Source organism: Pan paniscus, chromosome 2, assembly GCF_029289425.2.
Source record: "Pan paniscus chromosome 2, NHGRI_mPanPan1-v2.0_pri, whole genome shotgun sequence".
Classification (NCBI taxonomy): domain Eukaryota; kingdom Metazoa; phylum Chordata; class Mammalia; order Primates; family Hominidae; genus Pan; species Pan paniscus.
This window is the reverse complement of record NC_085926.1, coordinates 152,330,468-152,355,419: the sequence shown is the minus strand read 5'-3', so window position 1 is coordinate 152,355,419 and position 24,952 is coordinate 152,330,468. Positions and strand designations below refer to the sequence as shown.

Sequence of the window (24,952 nt, the reverse complement as noted above, 5' to 3'; positions counted from 1 at the left end):
CGAGTTAATGGGTGCAGCACACCAACATGGCACATGTATACATATGTAACAAACCTGCACATTGTGCACATGTACCCTAAAACTTAAAGTATAATTAAAAAAAAAAAAGAAAATGCATTGAGAATGATTTTTTTTCCTCAGGAGGGTATTTTAAAGAAAATGAAATTATGGCTAAGGAGTTTACAATTTTCAAGAAATTCATCACTCATATATAATAATGTTCATGAACTCAATTTATAAACAACCTTTTACCAACCTTTATGTTTTATAATACATATAATGCATTATAAATACATATATACATTTATAATACATATAATGCATTATAAAACATATTTATATATGTTGTAGATACATATATAACACATTATAAAATATAAAGGCTGGTAAAATATTGCAAATTAAAATTTTATAAAATGAGACATTTCAAACATTCTTTGAAAGAAAGAAAAGCAGAAATAAAACTTTAGATTATCTGTATCCATTGAAAGTGTTCCCAAGGATGGAGAACTAAAAAGGAGTTACTAGCAAATATGTATCTGTTGTGATTAAGAATGCAGAACTAAACTACAGTTTTAAAATCTAACTTAATAAATGTGTGACTTTGGGCAAATCAATTAATCTCTCATGCCTCTGTTTTCTCACCTATGAAAGGGGAGCAATAATATATCTAACAATATTGGGATGAGCTAGGGTATTATCCATTATCAGTCAACTCCACAAATTCAGTGATTTACACAACAAATTTTACCTCTCATTCATACAAAACTTGCTTTAGGTTCATACAGATCTCCAGAGCAAGACTTAATCTCTCAGTTGGCTCAAGATTTCAGGCTGCTTGAATCTTATACTACCTTCGTATAAACAGGAGCCCCCAGGCTATCACAGAGAAGGAGAAATCATGCAGACCCAAGCATTAGTTATTGCTGGCTTCCACCTCTTATTAGATGACAACGTTGATTATTATAAAGTAGGCAGGAAATAAAATAGAGATAAGGTTAACCTGAACTTTTAAAAATTGTATCATTTAATTTTAGAACTGGAAAGGTCTCTAAAAATAATCCAGTCAAATCCCTCACTATGCTTTGAATGTGTCCCCCAAAGCTCATGTGTTGAAAACTTAATACAAGTGCAAGAGTCTTGGAAAGTGGGGCCTAAAAAGAGATGATTCGATCACGAGGGTTCTGCTCTCATGAGTGAATTAAGGCCATTACCTCAGAAGTGGGCTAGTTACAGAAGGTGGGCTTGTTATAAAAGTGAGACCATGTGCAGAGGCTCACACCTATAATCCCAACACCTTAGGAGGCCGAGGTGGGTGGATCACTTGAGGCCAGGAGTTTGAGACCAGCCTGGGCAACATAGTGAGACCTTGCCTCTAAAAAATACAAAAAAAAAAAAAAAACCATAACTGGTCATGGTTGCTCAAACCTGTAGTTCCAACTACTTGGAAGGCTGAGGCAGGAGAATCACTTGAGCCCAGGAGTTGGAGGCTTTAGTGAGCTATGATGGTGCCACTGCCACTCCAACCTGGGTGACAGAGCAAGACCCTGGCTCTTTAAAAAGAAAAAAAAAAGTGAGTTCAGCCCCCTCTTTCTCTCTCTCTTTCTTTCTCTCATGCTCTCTTGCCGTTCTACCTTCTACCATGGGATGATGCAGCAAGAAGATCCTTGCAAGATGCTGGAAACTTGATATTGGATTTCCCAGCCTCCAGAACTATGAGAAATATTTTTTTCTTTATAAATTTCATGGTCTGTGGTATTCTGTTTTGGCAACACAAAATAGACTAAGATGCCTCTTTATTTTACAGATGCAGAAACAGACAGCCAGAGAAAGTACAAGAATTGTTGTCCTAGGTTACCTATCCTGCAATAGCAGAGTCTAAAGTTAAATTCAGATATCTCTACTAGCTCTCTCCTGGCTGCAGTTCTGCTACCAACCTTTGGAAATGTGCTAAACATTCTTGTTTCTTCTGTAATAGCCCAAAGAACAGTACAACATGGTGATTAAGTATCCCTTTTCCAAATTTATATTTAATGGAAAACCCAGAAATGAGGATAATAATAGGGGAAATGTTCTCAGACCGGAAATGGTACTACAGTAGCTATTATTAATTTCTATTCATTGTATATTAACAATCTGAGACTTATTGTCCAACCTAACTGAAAATGCAGGATTCAATACGATATTGAAGAATAATATTTTTGCTATGGCAAGGAAGAATAAGGTTTGTGAGAAGAGGCAGAATGGCATGTCACGGAACTTTGAAGTCTTCAAAAATAAGATTTGTTTTTCATCATACTTTCTGAATCAACATTATTTTAAAATGAATATACCCTCAACCTTTCCTACTCACACAGCCCTACACAGTCTATACTATCAGTAGGGAGAGCTAGAGTGCTGAGCTAGCTGTTACGTGTGTTTTTTGTTTCCATTTGCTGAGTAAGGGGGAAAATCAAACAATCAACATATCAAGATAAGTGAAATACCTGCTGTGTTTATTGAAGGGTGTGGCTGGTAATGACTAATGCAACCATTTTCTACTTGAACAGATTCGGGTTCAAAATGATACTTCAGTTATTTCTAAAATGAAAAGAATGATCGCAGTTCTATTACTACTTCCAGTTATTAAATCATTATCAATATCAACTATTTCCTTTCCCTTCCCCTGTTTCCATTTAAACCTCCAGCACTATGTGGGAGAATGCAGCCATCTGGTCATGAGGCTAAGCTGAGAAGAATGCTGCCCTAAAGCATCCTGGGAAATGCTGGACCAGAAGTACTTCTGTTAGATACTTCTTTGCTAAATCACGCATCTTGCAAAATTGACCATTAAGAGATACAACTATTGTATGTCCCAAATACTCTGGTTAAAAATGTAGGGTGATCTTCCTTTTAGGCCCTATGTAATATCTTCCGACTTTATGGATACTTAGGCATATAATTTATTCGAATGACAGCCTGCTTACTTGATACCATTGACAGAAAATAGTTATAAATAAATGTCTAAAGCTAGTGTGACTCTATCCAAAGATTCTGTATAATCCCATTTAGAGTAATGAGGACTATAACGACAATCTTAAGTACACTATTTTTTTTAAAAGAAATCTGATACATCTCACTCTTATGCATGGGATTGATGATATTCTTCCTCCAATGGATTATGAAGCAGAAAGTCTAGTTAAGAATAAAAGCAGTCCCTTAGTTACTGGAGTAGCTTAGACCTCTCACAGGTTATATTTGTAGTTCACATCAAGCCTGAGCAAGTATTTGGACTAATTTTACATGTTGAAACCAAAGGGGAAGCTTAGCAAGTACACCGTTTCTTTCTTTGAAAGAGTCAGTCTAAGATATACGTATATCATTTTGTTCACACACTGAACTCCCCTCCCTTTTTTTCCTGCTTCTCTCCTGCTTGGAGCTGACTCCTCCTTCCTGCAGCTCCGAGGATCACAGGCTGATTGAAGAACACAGCGGTTCAGATGGGATTCTGTGCACAAGCTCCCTCTGACTGGCTCGCGCTCGCCCTCTCTCTCTCTCTCTGTCTCTCTCTCTCTCTCCACCTTCAAAGCTGAAACCTACCTGACAATCTCCTGCCTTTGAATCCAGCTCTGGAACCAAATGCATCATTTTACTGCTCTTAAAAGTGAACAGAGTTTGATTATCTCAAGCTACAAGCTGCTTTGCTCCATAAGAAGGACCCCAAAGGATCCAGACATCATTGGTTTTTAATGTACCTGAAGAGTTTTGTTTTGTTTATTTTTTTGGCTTTCTTCCCTGAAACTTGATGGTGGGAAGGAGTTTTTGCTTTGTTTTTAATTGGAATGTTGAAAAGTTATCTGTTCGGGTTTTTTTTTTTTTATGCTTGAAATGGAACCTAATTTTTAAATATAGCTTGAGTCAGATCTAAAGGAGACATGCCTGACCATTTTCTGCAGGACTGACAAGGAGAACATCTAGAGGGGAACTTGGTAGGAGGAATGAAATCTGATTTGCAGCAGCCGGTCTTTCTTTTGAGAAAATTATCAGACTCATTGATAAGGGAAATTAAATATTGACCAAGGACAATGTCTTTATTTCTCAGTAACTTATCAGCAAATGACTCTAGCCTGTGGAAAGAGAATCATAATTCTACGGACCTTTTAAATCCGCCAGGAACCCTGAATATCTATCTTTTCTGCTTGACATGTCTCATGACTTTTGCAGCCTTGGTGGGCAGCATTTATTCACTAATTTCCCTGCTGAAAATGCAGAACAGAACTGTTGTGTCCATGCTTGTGGCTTCCTGGTCTGTGGATGATCTCATGAGCGTCCTGTCGGTGACCATCTTCATGTTTTTGCAGTGGCCAAACGAGGTCCCCGGTTACTTCCAATTTCTGTGCACCACCTCTGCCTTAATGTATTTATGCCAGGGCCTCTCTAGCAACTTGAAGGCGACTCTCCTAGTCTCTTACAACTTTTATACGATGCACAGAGGTGTGGGGAGCCAGACAGCCTCCAGAAGATCGGGCCAGGTGCTCGGCGTGGTGCTGACCGTGTGGGCAGCCAGTCTGCTGCTCTCGGCGCTCCCGCTGTGCGGCTGGGGCGCCTTCGTGCGCACGCCCTGGGGCTGCCTGGTGGACTGCTCCAGCTCCTACGTACTATTCCTCTCTATCGTGTACGCTTTGGCCTTCGGACTCCTCGTGGGCCTCTCAGTCCCACTCACTCACCGATTGCTGTGTTCGGAGCAGCCGCCGAGACTCCACTCCAACTACCAGGAAATTTCCCGTGGAGCTTCAATTCCTGGGACCCCTCCTACTGCGGGGAGAGTGGTTTCCCTGTCCCCAGAGGATGCTCCAGGCCCGAGTCTGCGGCGCTCTGGGGGATGCTCTCCGAGCTCCGACACCGTGTTCGGACCGGGTGCGCCCGCTGCCGCTGGGGCTGAAGCCTGCAGGCGTGAGAACCGGGGGACTCTCTATGGCACCAGGAGCTTCACCGTGAGCGTAGCGCAGAAGCGCTTCGCTTTGATCCTAGCGCTTACAAAAGTCGTCCTTTGGCTGCCCATGATGGTAAAAGTGCAGTTGCTCACAAAGCGCGAGTGTGTGTGCCAGACAGTGTCAATGAGTGTTGGGACCGGTGTCGCCGGTTTGGGGAGTCACCAAGAGACACACAGTGAAGTCCGCTTCCAAGTGTATCTCGCTGGGTTTTAGACATGCACTTAGAAGAAGGCAGTTCGGGATAGGGCTAGTTGGCTGCGAAACCTTTACTACTAAATGCTTCTCCTTTTAAAAGTCAGGGGCATGGGGATCGCTTTCCGTCGCGAGCGACTTAGTTTTCCATATCGGTGGTGGCCAAGGATATTGTCTCACACCGCAAAATCAGAGAGTATTCAGAAAAGGAAAGAGGGAATTAAAAGGTTTGTTCCCCATAACCTTCTGTCATCCCTTTCTCGCTGTTCCATTCCCGCCTAGAGAGGACGACGCCCATCTCCAGCAGGGCGGGATAGAGGGGAGGAGAGATCAGTTGTGGAAGGAGAAGACAGGGGACAAAACAGGCTTTTGTTCCTCCTTCCAGGAGGAAGCCGATTAAGAGGTGGCAGAGTGGCGCCCCACTGTGACGAGCGCGCATGGGCGGAGGTGAGGGTCCAGGGAGGCGACAAAAGCCATTCGGAGAATCAGATGCGGGTTTCACGGACGCCTGTTTCCCAGCTAGCGTCCCCCACGTTGTAGACTGTGCCTTTCTGGTGGAGTCTTGAATAGGCAGCGGGCGCAGATCCGGCACTCAAAAGCTGAAACCCCTCCCAACCCTGGGGGTGTGCCCCGCCGTTCCCAGGAGCCCATCACCAAGGACAGGGAGCCAGCTCCGTAGCAGAGGTCCCCGCTGTCCATCAGGAGAAGGAACTGGAAAGGGAACTGAGGCAGCGTGCGTGGAGAAAAGGCTTGAGAAGTACAAAGTATAATTTTAGGTTAGGTCTGAAGTTCTCTTGCCCTTGCAGATGCACATGGTGGTCCAGAACGTCGTGGGGTTTCAGAGCCTTCCCTTGGAGACATTCAGCTTTCTACTTACCCTGCTGGCCACCACTGTAACCCCAGTGTTTGTCTTGTCCAAACGCTGGACCCACTTGCCCTGTGGCTGCATCATCAACTGCAGGCAGAACGCATATGCAGTGGCGTCCGATGGGAAAAAAAGTAAGTCCTCAACACTGCAGTGATTGGCAGCAATATGCATTAGGTGACTTTCAGAAAAGTGGTCTATTAACAAAGTTGCCTCAGTAGGGGATGGAGAGTCCAAGGATAAATGTCAGTGGTAAATAGTGAGAAGAAATTATAACATGAAACAATCACTAAAACAGTTTGGGGGTAGATTTTAAATTCAGCTGGTTTTGAAAAACCCCATGAAGTGCTTGTGGTACTGAATAATTATTTTAGGTAGAAAAAAAAAAGGGAAGACTAGGATTCATTCAGCACACCATGTCAACAAAGGCACTTAGATGATACATTCACCATAGTTCTTAGTCCAGAATAGAAAATATATTCCCCTCCCAAGTCTAGAATGAGATGCAGCATTGCTGTAAGAAGCTTGCATTTGAAAAAGGATTATTAACCCTCTGAAAGGAGTTGAAAACTCATTACATTATAACATTATTATGCAATGGAACAGTAAAGAAAGGCATTTTTGTTGTTTTACTGCTAGTATTCTTCCAGGGTTTTGGAAAGTTTTCAGAGTAAGGAATCAGAGTGCTTGAAAACAGTTCCAAAACAAATTGTAAGTGTAGGCCTCTCTCTGTCTCTCTCTCTCTCACACACACACACACACACACACACACACACACGCCTTGGTCCAAACATAAAAACAAACAAAACCCTCAGTTTAAAAAAAAAAGACACAAGTGACAGTTTGTTACTGTGTGTTCATGTATGGATCTAGCCAAGTTATTTACTTAAAGAAGATTCTGTGTTCTGAAGAGTACACCTAGAATGAGAGTGGAAAGCAGGGTCCCTTCCAGAACTCCCTACAGTGTAATTGTTCCCATATGCTAAGACAGGAAAAGTGTTGAGGAATGAGCTGTATATTTTGACTCTGCCAGGAAGAAAAAGGAGATTATTGTATTATTCCAGACAAAATATAGGATGTTCTATCACTTAATAAATCTGAGAATGCATTAGTGTATGCTGCATTAACTGTCCTATTAATTGTCCTTTGCTCAGAGTATGCAAGTATATTATTCTTTAACAGAGATGAAGGTTAAATAAAAACAGTCCATCTCAGGCTATTTTAGGGTTGCAAAATCTAGAGGATATCAAAGTATACTCTGCCATCAATTCAACGACAAAGTTATTTTATATAATTAGCCATGAACTGGCCATTTTTCCTATGTCATAGTGATGGCATTTAATATTTAGAATGTCTAGATATTTTTCAAATGACCAGAAAATTTTTTATTGTTAAGAATGCCATTAAGTTTTATTAGTAGTAGATGGCAGATGCATTTGTCTTTAAAATAACCTTAGAACTTATAATAATGATGTGTCTCTAAAGATTAACATCCAGAACAACAGTGACAGAGAAAATTAATAATAAACCCTTATGGGCCACTTATAAAAACATGTAACATAAAGGAAACAATTCACAAACCTCAAAACTCTAACATTCTAATAAATCTTAGCATTTTGCCACTAAATTAGTGAACCAGCCCGGTCTTACAACATCTAAAATTGTGAGAAGGATGAGTCTAGTGCCAGTGAAAATGAAAAGTCATAATGAATTGGTTGAAGGCAGTCATTTTTAAGAAGTGGGGACCACCCATCTCAGAGCTGAAAACAAAGCAAACAACAGACTTATTCTTGTAAATGACCTATGAAATATTCTACTTTCTGTACTGCACAGACAGAAGAGTCTTACGGCAGGCTAGCAGAATCAACAGTCACACTCATATCACAGGTTTGAAATTAAAAATATGTCTTTTGAGATCAAAATAATATTTTTTTCTAAAATTATCATTGCTTTTATTTGTGTTTATTTTAAAATTCCAAAGAAAGACTTGAAATATGAAGGCTTATGAAAAAGAAGCATGGCTTCACAAATAAAACATTGTGAGAAACTTTAGTTTAAGATGCTTATAGTTCAAATGACTCCATTCCCTCTTATGATCCAGGCTGTGATATCAGAAAATTCTGATAATAACAATGATGTGTTTCTACTGTCTGAGAAGCCACCATCAATTTTCCTATTGATAGTGTAACACAACAAAATTTTAAAACCCCAAAGGTAGCACATGCTTAGGTGGGCCAGGTGGTTGATCAGCTAGAGTATCTTAATTCTTTGATGGTTCGAGTTTTATGTTTAAACTTTTTGTCCATAACAAACTAAGATTCCCTCTCTTTACATCCTTTATCAGTCAGTGAACTTCAGAAGCAAGAGAGAGAAAATATTTTTTCCTAACATATTTATCATAGGTTAATGTTGAAGATGTAAATATAATTATACATCTCAACTTCACTAAATGGGAACTGAGAGAAGTGCAACCAGAAAATGAATGTGAGCAGTGGAAAATAATTTGCAGAAATAATAATCCTCTCCTGTTTCCAACAAGAATCTGTACTACTAGTGTCTCAAAAGTGTTTTGTTGTTGTTGTTGTTGTTGTTTTGTTTTGTTTTGTTTTGCTTCTCAAATGATTTTAACATAGAGGTCTCAGGCAGTAGACACACTGTTTGGATATGGCTTTCAGACTCATTTTGTTTGCCTGACATGACGTTTTTTAAATTAAACAGCTAAATGTCAAACACATTGTATAAAAAACAGATTTTTGGTCTTTTTTTTTTTTGACAAAATGATAGTATCTGGTAAGTGACATTACTCCGAAAAATGATTTGTTTTTATAAGTGGATGTAATTACTCACATCTAAAATTGTAATTGGCAAGATGTGACTAAAAGCAGAAGACTAGAGCTAATTCATATTTTATCAAGGATTTTGGAAGAATAAAGATTTTGCTTTTAAGAACAAAAATTATATTTATTTTTAAGATGTTCAGTATAAATTTCAAAAGATTCTGGACAATATTCTGATGGCTTTTAAGTTTCTTGCAAATTATTAATCAATGAAAGATCTCTATCTTTCACAGACACACACACGAAATAACAAAAAACAGTTTTTAAAAAATCTCAACTATGTATTTTTTTTAGTGATATAAAAGTAGGAGTCAGGAACTGTAGCACTGTCAAGGCCTTCCTCCTATAAATAAATCAATATTATAAAGATACCATTTCTTTGAAATCATATGTTATTCAGCTAGCATCATTGAGTCAAGGCTAACCTAACAAACCATTCCTATCACACCAAGCATGATTCCTACAGGTTGCTTCATTCATTCATTAATTCACTCACTCAATAAATAAATATTTATTAGGGAAAAAGTCACTATGTGTCTAGCACTGTGCTGCATGTTCAGTAAGGAACAGAAATTCCCAACCCATGACCCATGAGCTGAATTTGGTTCAAAGATCTGGTGTTTAACCAATTTTTATTGTTACTTAAAACTAATTTTAATTATGGACCGAAATTTTAAGATCAGGATAGTTTACATCAAGTCTATGAATGTGGTTTGTCTGAAAAATTAGAATTATTGACAACACAACCCCTAATCTCCCCACAACTGGCTGGAGCTGAGAATCCTCCTTAGATGGAGGAAGAACTTTCCCATTTGCCTTTGTTAATAATTAAAGCATAGGAGATATACCTAATGTAAATGACGAGTTAATGGGTGCAGCACACCAACATGGCACATGTATACATATGTAACAAATCTGCACGTTGTGCACATGTACCCTAGAACTTAAAGTATAATAATAATAAAAAATAATAATAATAATGTTACCTAACTGGCCCCATAGACACTTTTTATTTTATATTTTTGGTTCATTTTTAAAAAAGACCTAGTCTTTACCCTCAAAGAACTTAAGAATGATTAGTTTTGACTCTGATTCTCATATTTTCTTCAACATAATTTTGATTATTAACTATGTTGTTTTAATTTGTTTTTATAGGGATTCGCCCCCTTACAACCAGCCTCTCATCTTACATTGTCAACTTTATGATACTGTTATAACCTATTATCTCAAGTTCAGGTACATTAGTTACTTCAGGCAGAATTTGCCATTTAAGTGATAAGTCACTAACAAGAAATGTTTCCATTGATTACACTTCATAATTACTGTATTTCCTCTGACTTAGAAACAGCACATTGTGTAATTCTGCTTCCATTAACATAATTCTTTCATGGGTCTGATTAGCAAGAAAACAATTTCAAATAAAGACAACTCCAATTCTGAAAACAGCTAGCTTTAAATTCATATCGTTTTACCTGTAAGCAATCTTCAGTAGCTTTCGTCTGTCACCCCCCGTTTTCTCCAGTGTAAAATAGAATCAATACGTTTTTTATTATGTAGGGTTGTTGGTGTGTTAAATGAGATAATCGATGTGCAAAATGGCCTCAGAATGTTCTATCACATCATGGTCTCTTGATAATTCTCCTTTCTTTTCATAGCCTACCTCACACTGCCCCTTGTCCCTTGTGACATGGAGGTGAAGTCTCCTTTAACACATTCTGCACACTCCTTCAAAAACATTACTAATTTTTGCTTTATATATTTGAGATTACAATGTGCAACTAATAAAATTATAGTCATAGACATCAATTTTATCATGTTATATCACAAAATTGGGATTTTATGACAGCATTTGTTTTCTTAATGGCCTTGAAATGATAATTTGTCACTTTATATCTTTTTTGGAGAACAATAGAAACCCATCAATAATTTAAACATCCTTTTAGTTCCTTCACCTTTCACATTCTTAAAGCAAGTTAAACAGTATAACTTAATTTTACTTGACTATGTTACTAGAAAAGGTCAGTAAAAATATAAATGAGACAGTATATAAAATATGAACATCTGTTTCTACTTTTATTTTTTCTTTGAATCAAACTTGTTCTTGTTTGTGTTCTGGCTCAAACAACAATGAATGATACTAATAAATTCTATTTTTCAGTCAACAGAATTGGTTTATAAATCTTAGATTCTGAGAAACATTTCAGTAATAGAATCAGCATATGAATGACACTCGGGTATATTGCAAAATGGATCAAATTTTACTTATCTTTTCCGTAGAAAGATTATAGCTTTTCATACATTTTTTTCTATCGAAGATAGCTAAATGTCTCAGTATAAAACACAGAGCTATCAAAGTAGAAAATATGTTTGAAACAAACCATGTTTTGACAGATGAAAGCAAAAACATTAAATTATATCTTGTCTACCACCTTGATATAACTTCATTCTTAATATATAAAAGTTATCTAGCATTTAATGACATTCAACATAAAAATTGTATCACTTTCTGTCACTTTCTTGCTTTTTATTCTAAGATTTTGCATCACTCCACCAACTAATAGTACTATAATTATTATTTCATCATATTTCACCTGATTTAAATCATAAAAAGTTTTATGCATTCCTGCTAAACTCTTCTTGTAATAATCAGCTTTATAGACATTGTAAAGTGCTTCAATTTACAAAAAATATTAATCCATCTAATTTTTTACCAGTTCTTTTCACATTTATTTGTATCAGAAATGTACATGTTATTTTTAAAAATTTAAAAGCTGTTTTGCAGTATAGTCTAATTTTTAATGTATGCATTTATAGACATATAAATGACAAAAAATTATATACCAAAATATTTAAAGAAGTTATATTTATTGGTGGTATTCTTAGCTGAATAACTCACATAATATTAAGGCTACTTAATAATTAATTTCTAGCAAAATAAAATTTATAAATAATATCTCTTATCCCAAAATATAAGGAAATGTGCAAAATCATTGGTAGACTAAGAAAAGCTAAAACAATGTATTTGAGAATTTCCTAATGTATGGCTAAGTTTTTGTTATGTAAGGCTTCTTTAGAGACTGAAAGAGTTTTTAAGATTGTATGTATTTTAAGACCATCATTTTGTAAATGAGAAAAATTAGGCACAGGGTGGAAAGATAATTTTCTGAGGCATAATTTCTTTGCATAACTGACAAAAAGTAAATGAAGATAGTTTTAAAATGTATAATAATCAAGTTGAATGCGCTTTCTATTTTTATTTCCTATATATATACAATGTTGTCTTTATCTACCTTACTAGCCATAAACTGTTGTTTTTATTTTTACTCAGTCAAGAGAAAAGGCTTTGAATTCAATCTATCATTCCAAAAAAGTTATGGGATTTATAAAATAGCACATGAAGATTGCTATGATGATGATGAAAATTCCATATTCTATCACAATCTGATGAACTCTGAGTGTGAAACTACAAAAGACCCTCAGAGAGACAACCGTAACATCTTCAATGCTATAAAAGTAGAAATCAGCACCACGCCCTCTCTGGACAGCTCCACACAAAGAGGCATCAACAAATGCACAAATACTGATATTACAGAAGCTAAACAGGATTCCAACAACAAAAAGGATGCGTTTTCTGACAAAACAGGAGGTGATATTAACTATGAAGAAACTACCTTTTTTGAAGGGCCAGAAAGAAGACTGTCTCATGAAGAGAGTCAGAAACCAGATCTTTTAGACTGGGAGTGGTGTAGGAGTAAATCAGAAAGAACCCCTCGTCAGGTACAGTAAAAGTTGTTCTTGCTGTTAAATTGAAAGTGATACTAAATATGATAGTCATGAAAAACATTATCAGTTGTTTGTTTTATTCAATCAAGCCCAACATTAACTTCACTTGCCTCAATTAATTTCCATGATATTTAATTTTATTTCAAGGTCTCTTTTGAAGGACTTTTTAATTCTTTTAATCAGTTTAAAATCTATACATTTTATAATAGGAAGAGTTAAACAGGCTCTTTAAGAAGGGTAGGGAATTCTTTTTTAACCTCAAGTAACCTGCATAAATTCAGATTAGATTCGCAGAACTCATGGTCCAAATTAATTTAATTTGTATATTTTATTTTTCCCTCCTCCATTCCAAAGGTATACCTTAGGTCTCCAAGGGAAGTTTTATTTTTTCATGTAAAGGCAAATATTTATACAACTAGCAGTGAGAAGTGATGTTCTGTTGAAAGTATATTAGGCAGCTTGCCTATCAGTCTTACTAGAACTAATCCCTCCAGTACCCAGCAGAAAAAAAAAATTCCAGAATACATTCTCGTGAGCATTTGCAAGCCCTTACGAATGTTCCATCTCCTTAAATATGGAAGAATCGTTTTATAATATTTTATAAAACTAAAATAATTTGCACATGAATTTCTCATCCTTTCCTAGATTTCAGCCTTCCTAAAATGGTGAGGGATCCTTCTTATTCATTGAAATGGCAGTGTGATATTGATATGAGATTTTTTCTTTCCCCAAGCTCTCATATGTGATAATTAAGTTGCCCTGGCTTTCCATGCTATTGATTTCCTAGGAAAAAGGAGTCTTTTTTCTACATGAGTTAATGGAAATCAGAATCTACATGAACCTAATCTCTGGAATCAAAAGCATTATTTTAGAAATACACTGCTAGGAGTAATGTACTCGTTGATCAAAAGTATGATCATATAACACCAACTATAAATATGAGCAGAATAATTTGAGATTTTCTTTATTCTCATTGATTAAATAAAACTACTAGTCTCCTGATACCATTGTTTTAAAAGTGAGTTGAATAGTAAAATAAGGTGTATAAAATATATTATACAAAGAGACAATTGTGCATATGTTTAGAGTTTAGAAGTCAAAGGAAAATATCACTAAATATTTGTCATAAATTAAATAGTACAGTAAAAGGTGGAGGCCAAAGAACACAATGCTCCATATGTTTAGGAAAAATGTGTTTCCCTAGCTAAGAGGGGAATTCCAACACTTTCATCGCCAATTTGCTCCTGAATAATGTAAACCTCTTAGTGTTGCACTTAGAAATTGTTAAGTTATATTCATAATGAAGCACATATATGTGTGTGTGTGTCCATCCCAATAACTTGTAACTACCTTCTGTGCTAGTCACCTATATCATCCTCGTGATTACCCCTTACAGATTACAGCTATCTTGAATCTTACTAATATTTTTTGTTGTATTCTTCTATCACAAATGTATGTACTTCTAACATACTATATTGTTTAGCTTTGCTAATTTTGAGCCTTCTAAAGATGGTATCATGCTATGTATAGTCTTCTGGGGCCTGCTTTTGTTCATTTAACATTACTAAGCTCAATTTTCTTATTTATTTCATCAAAACCATGGGAATTATTATCTAAAACACCACAAATTAACACCCTCATTTAAAAGCCTTGGTTATAGTTTGGAAAGTAGGGTCAAATAACTATAACTAGAAACGTGAAAGAATCAGACACTGCTTGCATATAAGTACATTGTCCTGGGAGAATGATGAAGAACAACTTACCCACAATCTTCTTTAAATCAAAAATTAAAATGATTTATGTAAAGTATAAAACTTTGATCAATCCAAGTATCTTTCAGCCATAAATATTGACTTGTTAAATATAGATATTTAAACAACTGTGATGATCAAGTCTTTCAGGAAACTTCTCTGAAATGGTCACTATGAAAAATAATGATTAGTGGTAAAAGGTGGATAATACAATATTCTGGAAAGGTAAAACTTTTTATTTCCAGGGACTAATTAAACTTAAATAAAATACTATCATAAACTTTAAAACAACAGGAAGAAATCCTAAACCACAGACTGACATTTTTTGTATAACCTTCCCTTAGTAAAAGTACCTGTGGTCTTTAACGTTAGCCTTAAACACAAATACAAAATTTTAAATTAAAAAAAAGTTCTTATTTTTTTTTTGAAAGTCAAAGTTGAATGGTGACCTCTTTTTTTTTGTTTTTATTATTATACTTTAAGTTTTAGGGTACATGTGCACATTGTGCAGGTTAGTTACATATGTATACATGTGCCATGCTGGTGCGCTGCACCCACTAACTCGTCATCTAGCATTAGGTATATCTCCCAATGCTATCCCTCCCCCTTCCCCCCACCCCACAACAGTCCCCAGAGTGTGATGTTCCCCTTCCTGTGTCCACGTGATCTCATTGTTCAATTCCCACCTATGAGTGAGAATATGCGATGTTTGGTTTTTTGTTCTTGCGATAGTTTACTGAGAATGATGATTTCCAATTTCATCCATGTCCCTACAAAGGACATGAACTCATCATTTTTTATGGCTGCATAGTATTCCATGGTGTAAATGTGCCACATTTTCTTAATCCAGTCTATCATTGTTGGACATTTGGATTGGTTCCAAGTCTTTGCTATTGTGAATAATGCCGCAATAAACATACGTGTGCATGTGTCTTTATAGCAGCATGATTTATAGTCCTTTGGGTATATACCCAGTAATGGGATGGCTGGGTCAAATGATATTTCTAGTTCTAGATCCCTGAGGAATCGCCACACTGACTTCCACAATGGTTGAACTAGTTTACAGTCCCACCAACAGTGTAAAAGTGTTCCTATTTCTCCACATCCTCTGCAGCACCTGTTGTTTCCTGACTTTTTAATGATTGCCATTCTAACTGGTGTGAGATGGTATCTCATTGTGGTTTTGATTTGCATTTCTCTGATGGCCAGTGATGATGAGCATTTTTTCATGTGTCTTTTGGCTGCATAAATGTCTTCTTTTGAGAAGTGTCTGTTCATGTCCTTCGCCCACTTTTTGATGGGGTTGTTTTTTTCTTGTAAATTTGTTTACAAAATTCTACAAAACATTTTAAATTACAAAGTTTAAAATGTTCACATTGTAATTTAAAATGCTAGCAAAAACACATTTAGGACTGAAAACCTTATGAGGACTTTTCCTAAGACTAAAACAACTTTTAATTCTTACCCTTTTCTTCAGCAGCAAATATTACATGGAAGTGAATGATGACTTAGAAAGGACTTTCATTTTTATCTTTTTCTTCCCAGTGCCGTTTTTTGCTCTCAAAGCAATGTTAACATATGTATCTTATATAGTGATGCATTAAATTGTGTGGTAGACACTGCAGTTACTCTATAAAAACACTACTTGTTTTGATTGTTTTATGGTTGTACTTTCAAATACTTAGGCTCAATTTATCAGTTTGTATCTAATGGTACTACATTTAATAGTAGGTGTTCTCAGGATTTTTTTAAAAGCAGATTTGATTTTAAACATATTTAGTGAGCTCTCCTTTATTTCTACAATATGCTTTTTTTAAATTAAAGTTTATGTTAACAATTCTCAGAATATTTTCTTGGAAGTCCTGGTAGGAGTGAGAATATCATCAAATTAAGGTTAAGGTGTAGAAATTATGGCAATACAATGGCTTCAGTAGATTTAAATGTGATCCCATAAAATTTACAAGAATTGAAGGTATTCATAAGACTGAAATTCAATTTAAACCTGGCCACACAATTACTTCTTTTTGAACCCCTAATAAGTAGAAATCTAAGCAGTTTACCATTTTGAAAGTTCAGAAGAAATAGTCAGAAATGTCAGAGTTTTTTAGTTAGAAAGTCTTAATGTGATAGCCACTGGTATAACTCTTTCTGAAATGAAATGATAATTTTCTAGAACCCCACATTTTGTCATCTATGAATAAAGAAAATTGGACTTATAAAATAATTGACTGGCTTGTGAGTGATCACTCTATTTTCTCTTTTAATACCAAGTTCATAAAATTACCCTGGATTCCATTTTCTTTCCTTTTAATGTTTTGTTTTAGAGTTCCAGAAACTCACTCATTTATTTTTGTGAATCAAAAACATAGATATCCTGAAACTTTTAATCTATTTACAATCCTATCATTATAGGATCTGTATGGTGCAAGGTCCTCCATTTTGCCAGTAGGGTATTTTAAAAACAGATTCTGAAATATTCCCTCTCAAATGAGAGACAAAGCAGAGGGAGGTAATTGTGTTTAAATTTACTACATAACCACTTAGTTTAAGGGATAAATAAGGCCAACAAGAACTAATTTTAAAGTCGCCTGAGATCAAGGAAATTTTATTTTCATTTTAAGGAAAATGTTTTAGCTGTCTAAAAAGAGTTTTCTAAAGTTATGTTGTGTCAGTTGTTAACAGAGTTTAGTAGCAGCATTGGTTTCTATAGTATTTTTAAAATATTATTATTTATTTAAGTAATTTTCATAGGAAACTACAGAATCCAAAAGCCAGCTAGACTATTTTGAGCTCTTTAGATCAGAGCTTCTCAAGTTTTAATGTACATACGAGTCAAATGGGTATCTTATTAAAATGCAGATTTTGATTGATTAGGTATGAGATGGGATCCAAGATTCTCCATTCCTAATAAGCTTCCAGATGATTTCTGTACAAACCAAGGTCCCACCTCAGACCTATAATCAAAATCCCCCAGTGGGCTAATATGCACATTAAAAATTTTAAAGTGCTGCTTTAGATTTGAATGGCTAGAGAATGCGCATGAGTTTGAAGTGCAGGGCAAAATTAATTCTTTCTATTTAATATACGACCCATAAAGTATAAGGCTGGAAGAAAATACTCAATACGCGTATCTTTTTCCTCTTCCTAAAAACTGTGCATCTTTTCTTTTCACTTTAAAAAATAAATGATTTAAAAAACGAGAACAGTGTATTGCTGTTTTCTGTTATATTATTAGCTTAAAATGAAGATGCCCAAACTTGTCTCTGAGTAATTTCTGACATTTTAACTGAAATGACCATACTAGAAAAAAATCCACTTAAAACCTATTTATAGCCTCCACCCGGTCATCTTAACAAAAATAATCATCTGAAATATACTTTATTTTTGACTCCATCCATTTGTTTGAAGCGCTTAGTTTATTACTCGCTGGTCAGAAAATTGAAAATTTGCTATACTGCCTAGTTTTTTAAAAGTATAAACTTTATTGTTTTTATGATTGTTAAACTAACATATAATTATTGTAGAAAATCTAGAAATTGCCGATAAGCAAAGAAAAAACTCACTTCCACCTACCCAGAGTTAACCACTGTTTACATTTTGTTGTATAAAATATCTGGCTGTTTTCTATGCATATATTTTTACTTTTGACAAAAACATACAAACCATAAAAAGTCCTGCTGCATGTACTGCATGCACTCTGCTTTTCTCCATTTAACAGCATAACTTTAACCTCAATTTAATTGTTTCAGCCCTTTGTGTCATTATCTGGTATAGTTTAGAGTGGCTATTTGAAGTGTGGCTGAAAATTCATCCATGAATATAAATTTGTTCTCAAGTATATAAAATCTTGGAAGTTGAACCTAAGGGAATTTTATTCTAAACTACTTCAGATATTTCATAGTACATTTTGTGATCTTCACAGCATGCATCATTTGCTGCAATGAGTAAAATAGCTCTAACTGCTCACGTTCTACAAATTGAAGGGAATTAGCATTGGATCAAAGCTTGTGTGGAATCATATAATTTATCTGTTAGCTAAGAATTCTGTTAACATTCTCATAAAAGTCTCCTGGCTTAAGAAACCTAAAAGATTGTGTACTGAAATGACCCAACTGTGGCTTAAATCTCTTCTTGGTTACTCTCTACTTGAACTCAAGTGACTAGGAACTCACTACATTTTTTAAACTTTTTATTGTGAACTAATACATGACCTACAAAACAGTTGCAAAAAAATAGTACAGAGTTTCAGTATATCTTAATTCAGTTTCCACTAATGTAAAGTTACACTGTACAATGCAATTATCAAGAAATTAATAACTAATCTCTAAATTTTATTTCAGTTTTACCAATTGTTCTCTTTCTGGTTCTGGATCTAATCCCTGATGATAAATCGTACTTGTTTTTATGTCTCCTTACCTCCAATTTGTAACAGCTTCTCAGTCTTTCTTTGTTTCTCAGGACGTTTACTCTTTTGAAGACTACTGGCCAATTTTGTTTTTTATTTTTGGAATACCCCTCAATTAGTAATTGTCTTATTTTTCAATTGACAGAATTAAAGACAAGAATATCACAAAAGTGATGTTCGTCTTTTCTAGTGCATCATCTCAAAAGGTACGTGATGTTGATACATCTTATGATGGTATCAAAAGGTACATGATGTTGATACATCTTATGATGGTGATGTGAACTTTGATCCCTTCATAAAATTGGTGTCTGCCAGATTTCTCTATGTAAAGTTTCTATTTTTCCCCCTTGTAATTTTTAAGTGTCTTGTGGAGAGACATTTTGAGGTTATGAAGATATTATGCTTCATATCACAACTTGCCCACTAACTTTAGCATGCACTGATGAATCTTACCTGCAACAATTATTATGTGATGGTAATTTTCTATTTCTACCATTCTTCTTTTGATTTCATTCTTTGTATATTATGAATAATGTGGTGATAAACATTTTTATACATGATTCCTGATGCACATAAACACATTTTATTTATTTTTTTGTTTTTTTATTTCAATAGGTTTTTAGGGAACAGGTGGTATTTGGTTACATGAATAAGTCCTTTAGTGGTGATTTCTGAGATTTTGGTGCACCCATCACCCGAGTAGTGTACACTGTACCCAATGTGCAGTCTTTTATCCCTAGCTAGCCCAACCCTTTCCCCTGAGTGTCCAAAGTCCAATGTATCATTCTTACACCTTTGCATCCTCATGGCTTAACTCACACATATGAATGAGAACGTATGATGTTTGATTTTTCATTCCTGAGTTGCTTCACTTAGAATAATAGTCTCTAATTCCATGCAGGTTGCTGTGAATGCCATTATTTTGTTCCTTTTTATGGCTGAGTAGTATTCCATGTATATATATATATACTACAATTTCTTTATCAACTCGTTGATTGTTGGGCTTTTGGGCCAGTTCCATATTTTTGAGATTACAAATTCTGCTGTGATAAACATGCATGTGCAAGTATCTTTTTCAAATAATGACTTCTTTTCCTCTGGGTAGATACCTTCTAGTGAGATTGCTGGATCAAATGGTATATCACTTTTAGTTCTGCAAGGAATCTCCACACTGTTTTCTATAGTGGTTGTACTAGTTTACATTACCACCAACAGTGTAAAAGTGTTCCCTTTTTACCACATCCCTGTCAACATCTATTTTTTTTAATTTTATAATCATGGCCATTCTTGCAAATGTGAGGTGGCATTGCATTGTGATTTAGATTTGCATTTCCCTGATCATTAGTCATGTTGAGCATTTTTCTATATGCTTCTGGCCATTTGTATATCCTCTTTTGAGAATTGTCTATTCAAATCCTTAGCCCACTTTTTGGTAGGATTGTTTGTTTTTTCCTTGATGACTTTATTTGAGTTCTTTGTAGATTCTAGATATCACTCTTTTGTCTGATGTATAGATTATGAAGATTTTTTTCCCATGCTGTGGCTTGTCTGTTAACTCTGCTGATTATTTCCTTCACTGTGCAGAAGTTTCTTAGCTTACTTAAGTCCCATCTATTTATCTTTATTTTTGTTGCATTTGCTTTTGGGTTCTTGGTCATTAAGACTTTGCCTAACCCAATGTCTAGAAGGGTTTTGCCAATTTTATCCTATAGAATATTTATGGCTTCAGGTCTTAGATTGAAGTCTTGATCCATCTTGAGTTGATTTTTGTGTAAGATGAAAGATGAGGATCCAGTTTCTTTCTTCTACATGTGGTTTGCCAATTATCCCAGCACCATTTGTTGAATAGGGTATCTTTTCCCCACTTTATGTTTTTGTTTTCTTTGTCAAAGATGAGTTGACTATAAGTATTTGGTTTTATTTCTGGGTTCCCTATTCTGTTCCATTCGTCTATGTGCCTATTTTTATACCAGTACCATGCTATTTTGATGACTATGGCCTTGTAATATAGTTTGAATTTTGGAAATGTAATGCCTCCAGATTTGTTCTCTTTGCTTAGTCTTGCTTTGGCTATGTGGGCTCTTTTTTGGTTACACAAGAATTTTAGGATTGTTTTTCTAGTTCTGTGAAGGAATGATGGTGGTGTTTTGATGGGAATTGCATTGAATTTGTAGATTTCCTTTGGCAGTATGGTCATTTTCACAAAATTGATTCTACTCATACATGAGCATGGGATGTGTTTCCATTTGCTTGTGTCATCTATGATCTCTTTCAGCAGTGTTTGGTAGCTTTTCTTGTCTTTCATCTCTCAGTATTTTATTGTCTTTGCAGCTGTTGTGAAAGGGGTTGGGTTCTAGGTTTGATTCTCAGCTTGGTTGCTGTTGGTGTATAGCAGAGCTACTGATTTCTGAACATTAATTTGTATCCTGAAACTTTGCAGAATTTATTTACCAGTTCTAGGAGCTTTTTAGATGAGTCGTTAGGGTTTTCCAGGATCATCGCAAACAGCAACAGTTTGACTTCCTCTGTGCCAATTTGCCCTTTTTTCCTTTCTCTTGTCTGATTGCTTGCCTAGGACTTCTATGTTGAATGGAAGTGATGAAAGTGGGCATCCTTGTCTTGTTCCACATCTCAGGGGTATGCTTTTTACTTTTCCCTGTTCAGTATAATGTTGGCTGTGGATTTGTCATAGATGGCTATTATTACCTTAGGATATGTCCCTTCTATGCTGATTTTGCTGAGGGTTTTAATCATAAAGAGATGCTGGACTTTGTCAAATGCTTTTTCTGCATCTATTGAGATGATTATGTGATTTTTGTTTTTAATTCTGTTTATGTGGTGTATTACATTTATGGACTTACATATGTTAAACCATTCCTGCATTCCTGGTATGAAACCCACTTGATCATGGTGGATTCTCTTTTTGATATGCTGTTGGATTCAGTTAGCTAGTATTTTGTTGAGGATTTTTGCATCTATGTTCACCAGGGATACTAGTCCATAGTTTTCTTTATTTGTTATGTCCTTCCCTGGTATTGGTATTAGAATGATACTGGCTTCTTAGAATGATTTAGGAAGAACTCTCTCTTTCTCTATCTTTTGGAATAGTGTCAATAGGACTGGTACCAATTTTTCTTTGGATATCTGATAGAATTCATTTGTGAATTCGTCTGGTCCTGGACTTTTTTTGGTTGGCAATTTTTTAATTACTATTTTAATCTTGCTGCTTGTTATTGGTCTGTTTAAAGATTCTATATCTTCCTGGTTTAATCTAGAAGGGTTGTATAATTCAGGGAATTTATTCATCTCCTCTAGGTTATCTAGTTTATGTGCATAAAGGCATTCACAGTAGCCTTGAATAATCTTCTGTATTTCTGTGGTATCATCTGTAATATTTCCCATTTCATTTGTAATTGAGCTTATTTGGATCTTCTCTCTTCTTTTCTTGATAAATCTCGCTAATGGTCTACAGATTTTATTTATCTTTTCAAAGAACCACCTATTTGTTTAATTTATCTTTTGTATTAATTTTTTTTGTTTGTTTCAATTTCATTTAGTTCTGCTCTGATATTTGTTATTTCTTTCCTTCTGCTGGGATTGGGTTTGAATTGTTCTTGTTTCACCAGTTCCATGAGGTGTGACCTCATATTGTCTATTTGTGTTCTTTCAGAATTTTTGATGTAGGTATTTAATACTATGAACTTTTCTCTCAGCATCACTTTTGCTGTATCCCAGAGGTTTTGATAGGTTTTGTCACTATTATCATTCAGTTCAAAGAATTTTTAAATTTCCGTCTTGATTTCATTTTTGACCCAATAGTCATTCAGGAGCAGGTTATTTAATTTCCATGTATTTGCATGGTTTTTAGGCTTCCTTTTGGAGTTGATTTCCAATTTTATTCCACTGTGGTCTGAGAGAGTACTTAATATAATGTTAATTTTCTTAAATTTACTGAGACTTGTTTTGTGGCCTATCATATGGTCTATTTTGGAGAACGTTCCATGTACTGATGAATAGAATGTATATTCTGCAGTTATTGGGTAGAATGTTTTGTAAATATCTGTTAAGTCCATTTGTTCTAGGATATAGTTTAAGTTCATTGTTTCTTTGTTGACTTCCTGTCTTGATGACCTGTCTAGTGCTGTCCGTGGAGTATTAAAGTCCCCCACTATTATTGTGCTGCCATCTGTCTCATTTCTTAGGTCTAGTGTAATAGTTTTATAAATTTGGGAGCTCCAGTGTTAGGTGCATGTATATTTAGAATTGTGATATTTTCCTGTTGGACTAGTTCTTTTATCATTGTATAATGTCCCTCTTTGTCTTTTTAAACTGCTGTTACTTTACAGTTTGCTTTGTCTGATGTAAGAATAGCTACTCTTGCTCACTTTTGGTGTCCATGTGAATCCTTATGTGTTAGGTGAGTCTCCTGAAGATGGCAGAAACTTGGTCAGTGAACTCTTATCCACTCTGCCATTCTGTATCTTTTAAGTGGAGCATTTAGACCATTTACATTCAATGTTAGTATTGAGATGTGAGGTACTATTCTATTAATCATGCTATTTGTTGCCTGAATAACTTGGTTTTTTTCATTGTTATTGTTATATAGGTCCTATGAGATTTATGCTTTTAGGGGGTTCTGTTTTGGTGTATTTTGAGGATTGGTTTCAATAGTTAGAGCTCCTTTTAGCAGTTCTTGTAGTGCTGGCTTGGTAGTGGCAAATTCTCTCAGCATTTGTTTGTCTGAAAAAAACTGTGTCTTTCCTTCATTTATGAGGCTTAATTTCACTGGATACAAAATTATTGGATGATGATTGTTTTGTTTAAGGAGGCTAAAAGTAGGACCCCAATCCCTTCTAGGTTGTAGGATTTCTGCTGAGAAATCTGCTGTTAATCTTATAGGTTTTCTTTTATATGTTACCTGATGCTTTTGCCTCACATCTCTTAAGATTATTTCCTTTGTCTTGACTTTCGGTAACCTGATGACTATGTTCCTAGGAGATGATCTTTTTGCAGTGAATTTCCCAGGTATTCTTTGACTTTCTTGTATTTGGATGTCCAGATGTCTAGCAAGACTGGGGAGGTTTTCCTGGATTATTCCCTCAGATATGTTTTTCAAACTTTCAGATTTCTCTTTTTCCTCAGGAACACAATTTGTTCTTAGGTTTGGATGATTAACATAGTCCCAAACTTCTTGTAGGCTTTGTACATTTTTAAAAATTCTTTTTTCTTTATCTTTGATGGATTTGGTTAATTCAAAAGCCTGTCTTTGAGCTCTGAAGTATTTTCTTCTGCTTGTTCAATTCTATTGCTGAGACCTTCCAGTGCATTTTGCATTTCTCTGAGTGTGTCCTTCATTTCCAGAAGTTGTGATTGTTTTTTATTTATGCTTTCTATTTCACTGAAGAATTTTCCTTTCGTATCCTGTATCATGTTTTTGATTTCTTGAAGTTGGACTTCACCTTTCTTTGGTGCCTCCTTGATTAGCTTAATAATTGACCTTCTCAATTGTTTTTCTGGAAATTCCGAAATTTTGTCTTGGTTTGGATCTACTGCTGGTGAGCTGGTATGATCTTTTCAGGGTGTTAAAGAAACTTGTTCTGTCATATTACTAGAATTGTTTTTCTGGTTCCTTCTCATTTGGGCAGACTATGTCAGAGGGAAGATCTGGAATTCAAGAGCTGCTGTTCAGGTTCTTTTGTCCCATGGGGTGATCTGTTGATATGGTGTTCTCCTTCTTCCCCTAGGAATGGGGCTTCCAGAGAGCCAAACTGTAGTGATTGTTTTTGCTCTTCTGGGTCTAGCCACCCAGCAGAGCTACTGGATTCCAGTCTGGTCCTGGGGAGTGTCTGCAAAGAGTCCTGTGATGTGATCATCTTCAGATCTTGCAGACACGGATACCAGCAACTGCTCTGGTGGAAGTAGCAGGGGCATGAAGTGGACTCTGTGAGGGCCTTTGGTTGTGTTTTTGTTCAGTGTGCTGGTTTTGTGTTGATTGGCCTTCGGCCAGGAAGTGACACTTTCAAGAGTGCATCAGCTGCAGCCCTATCGGGAGGATGTAAACTTGCCCTAGGGACACATGGTTAAGTATTCAGGTTTCTCAGGCGGTGAGCAGGGCCATAGAGCTCCCAAGAGATTATTGCTTTTGC

The 24,952-nt window shown here is 35.6% G+C and overlaps 1 protein-coding gene across 1 annotated transcript in view; it reads left to right on the top strand.

The window, feature by feature from the left end:
- Nucleotides 1–2,909: 2,909 nt before the first annotated feature.
- The window catches only part of GPR149 (G protein-coupled receptor 149), a 100,824-nt gene continuing 78,781 nt past the window's right edge, over nucleotides 2,910–24,952 (top strand). The window contains exons 1-3 of the mRNA XM_003826443.5: nucleotides 2,910–5,045; nucleotides 5,972–6,164; nucleotides 12,196–12,644. Coding sequence (XP_003826491.1) covers nucleotides 4,065–5,045; nucleotides 5,972–6,164; nucleotides 12,196–12,644 — 1,623 coding nt within the window. The 5' untranslated portion in view covers nucleotides 2,910–4,064. The remainder of the gene's footprint in view (nucleotides 5,046–5,971; nucleotides 6,165–12,195; nucleotides 12,645–24,952) is intronic.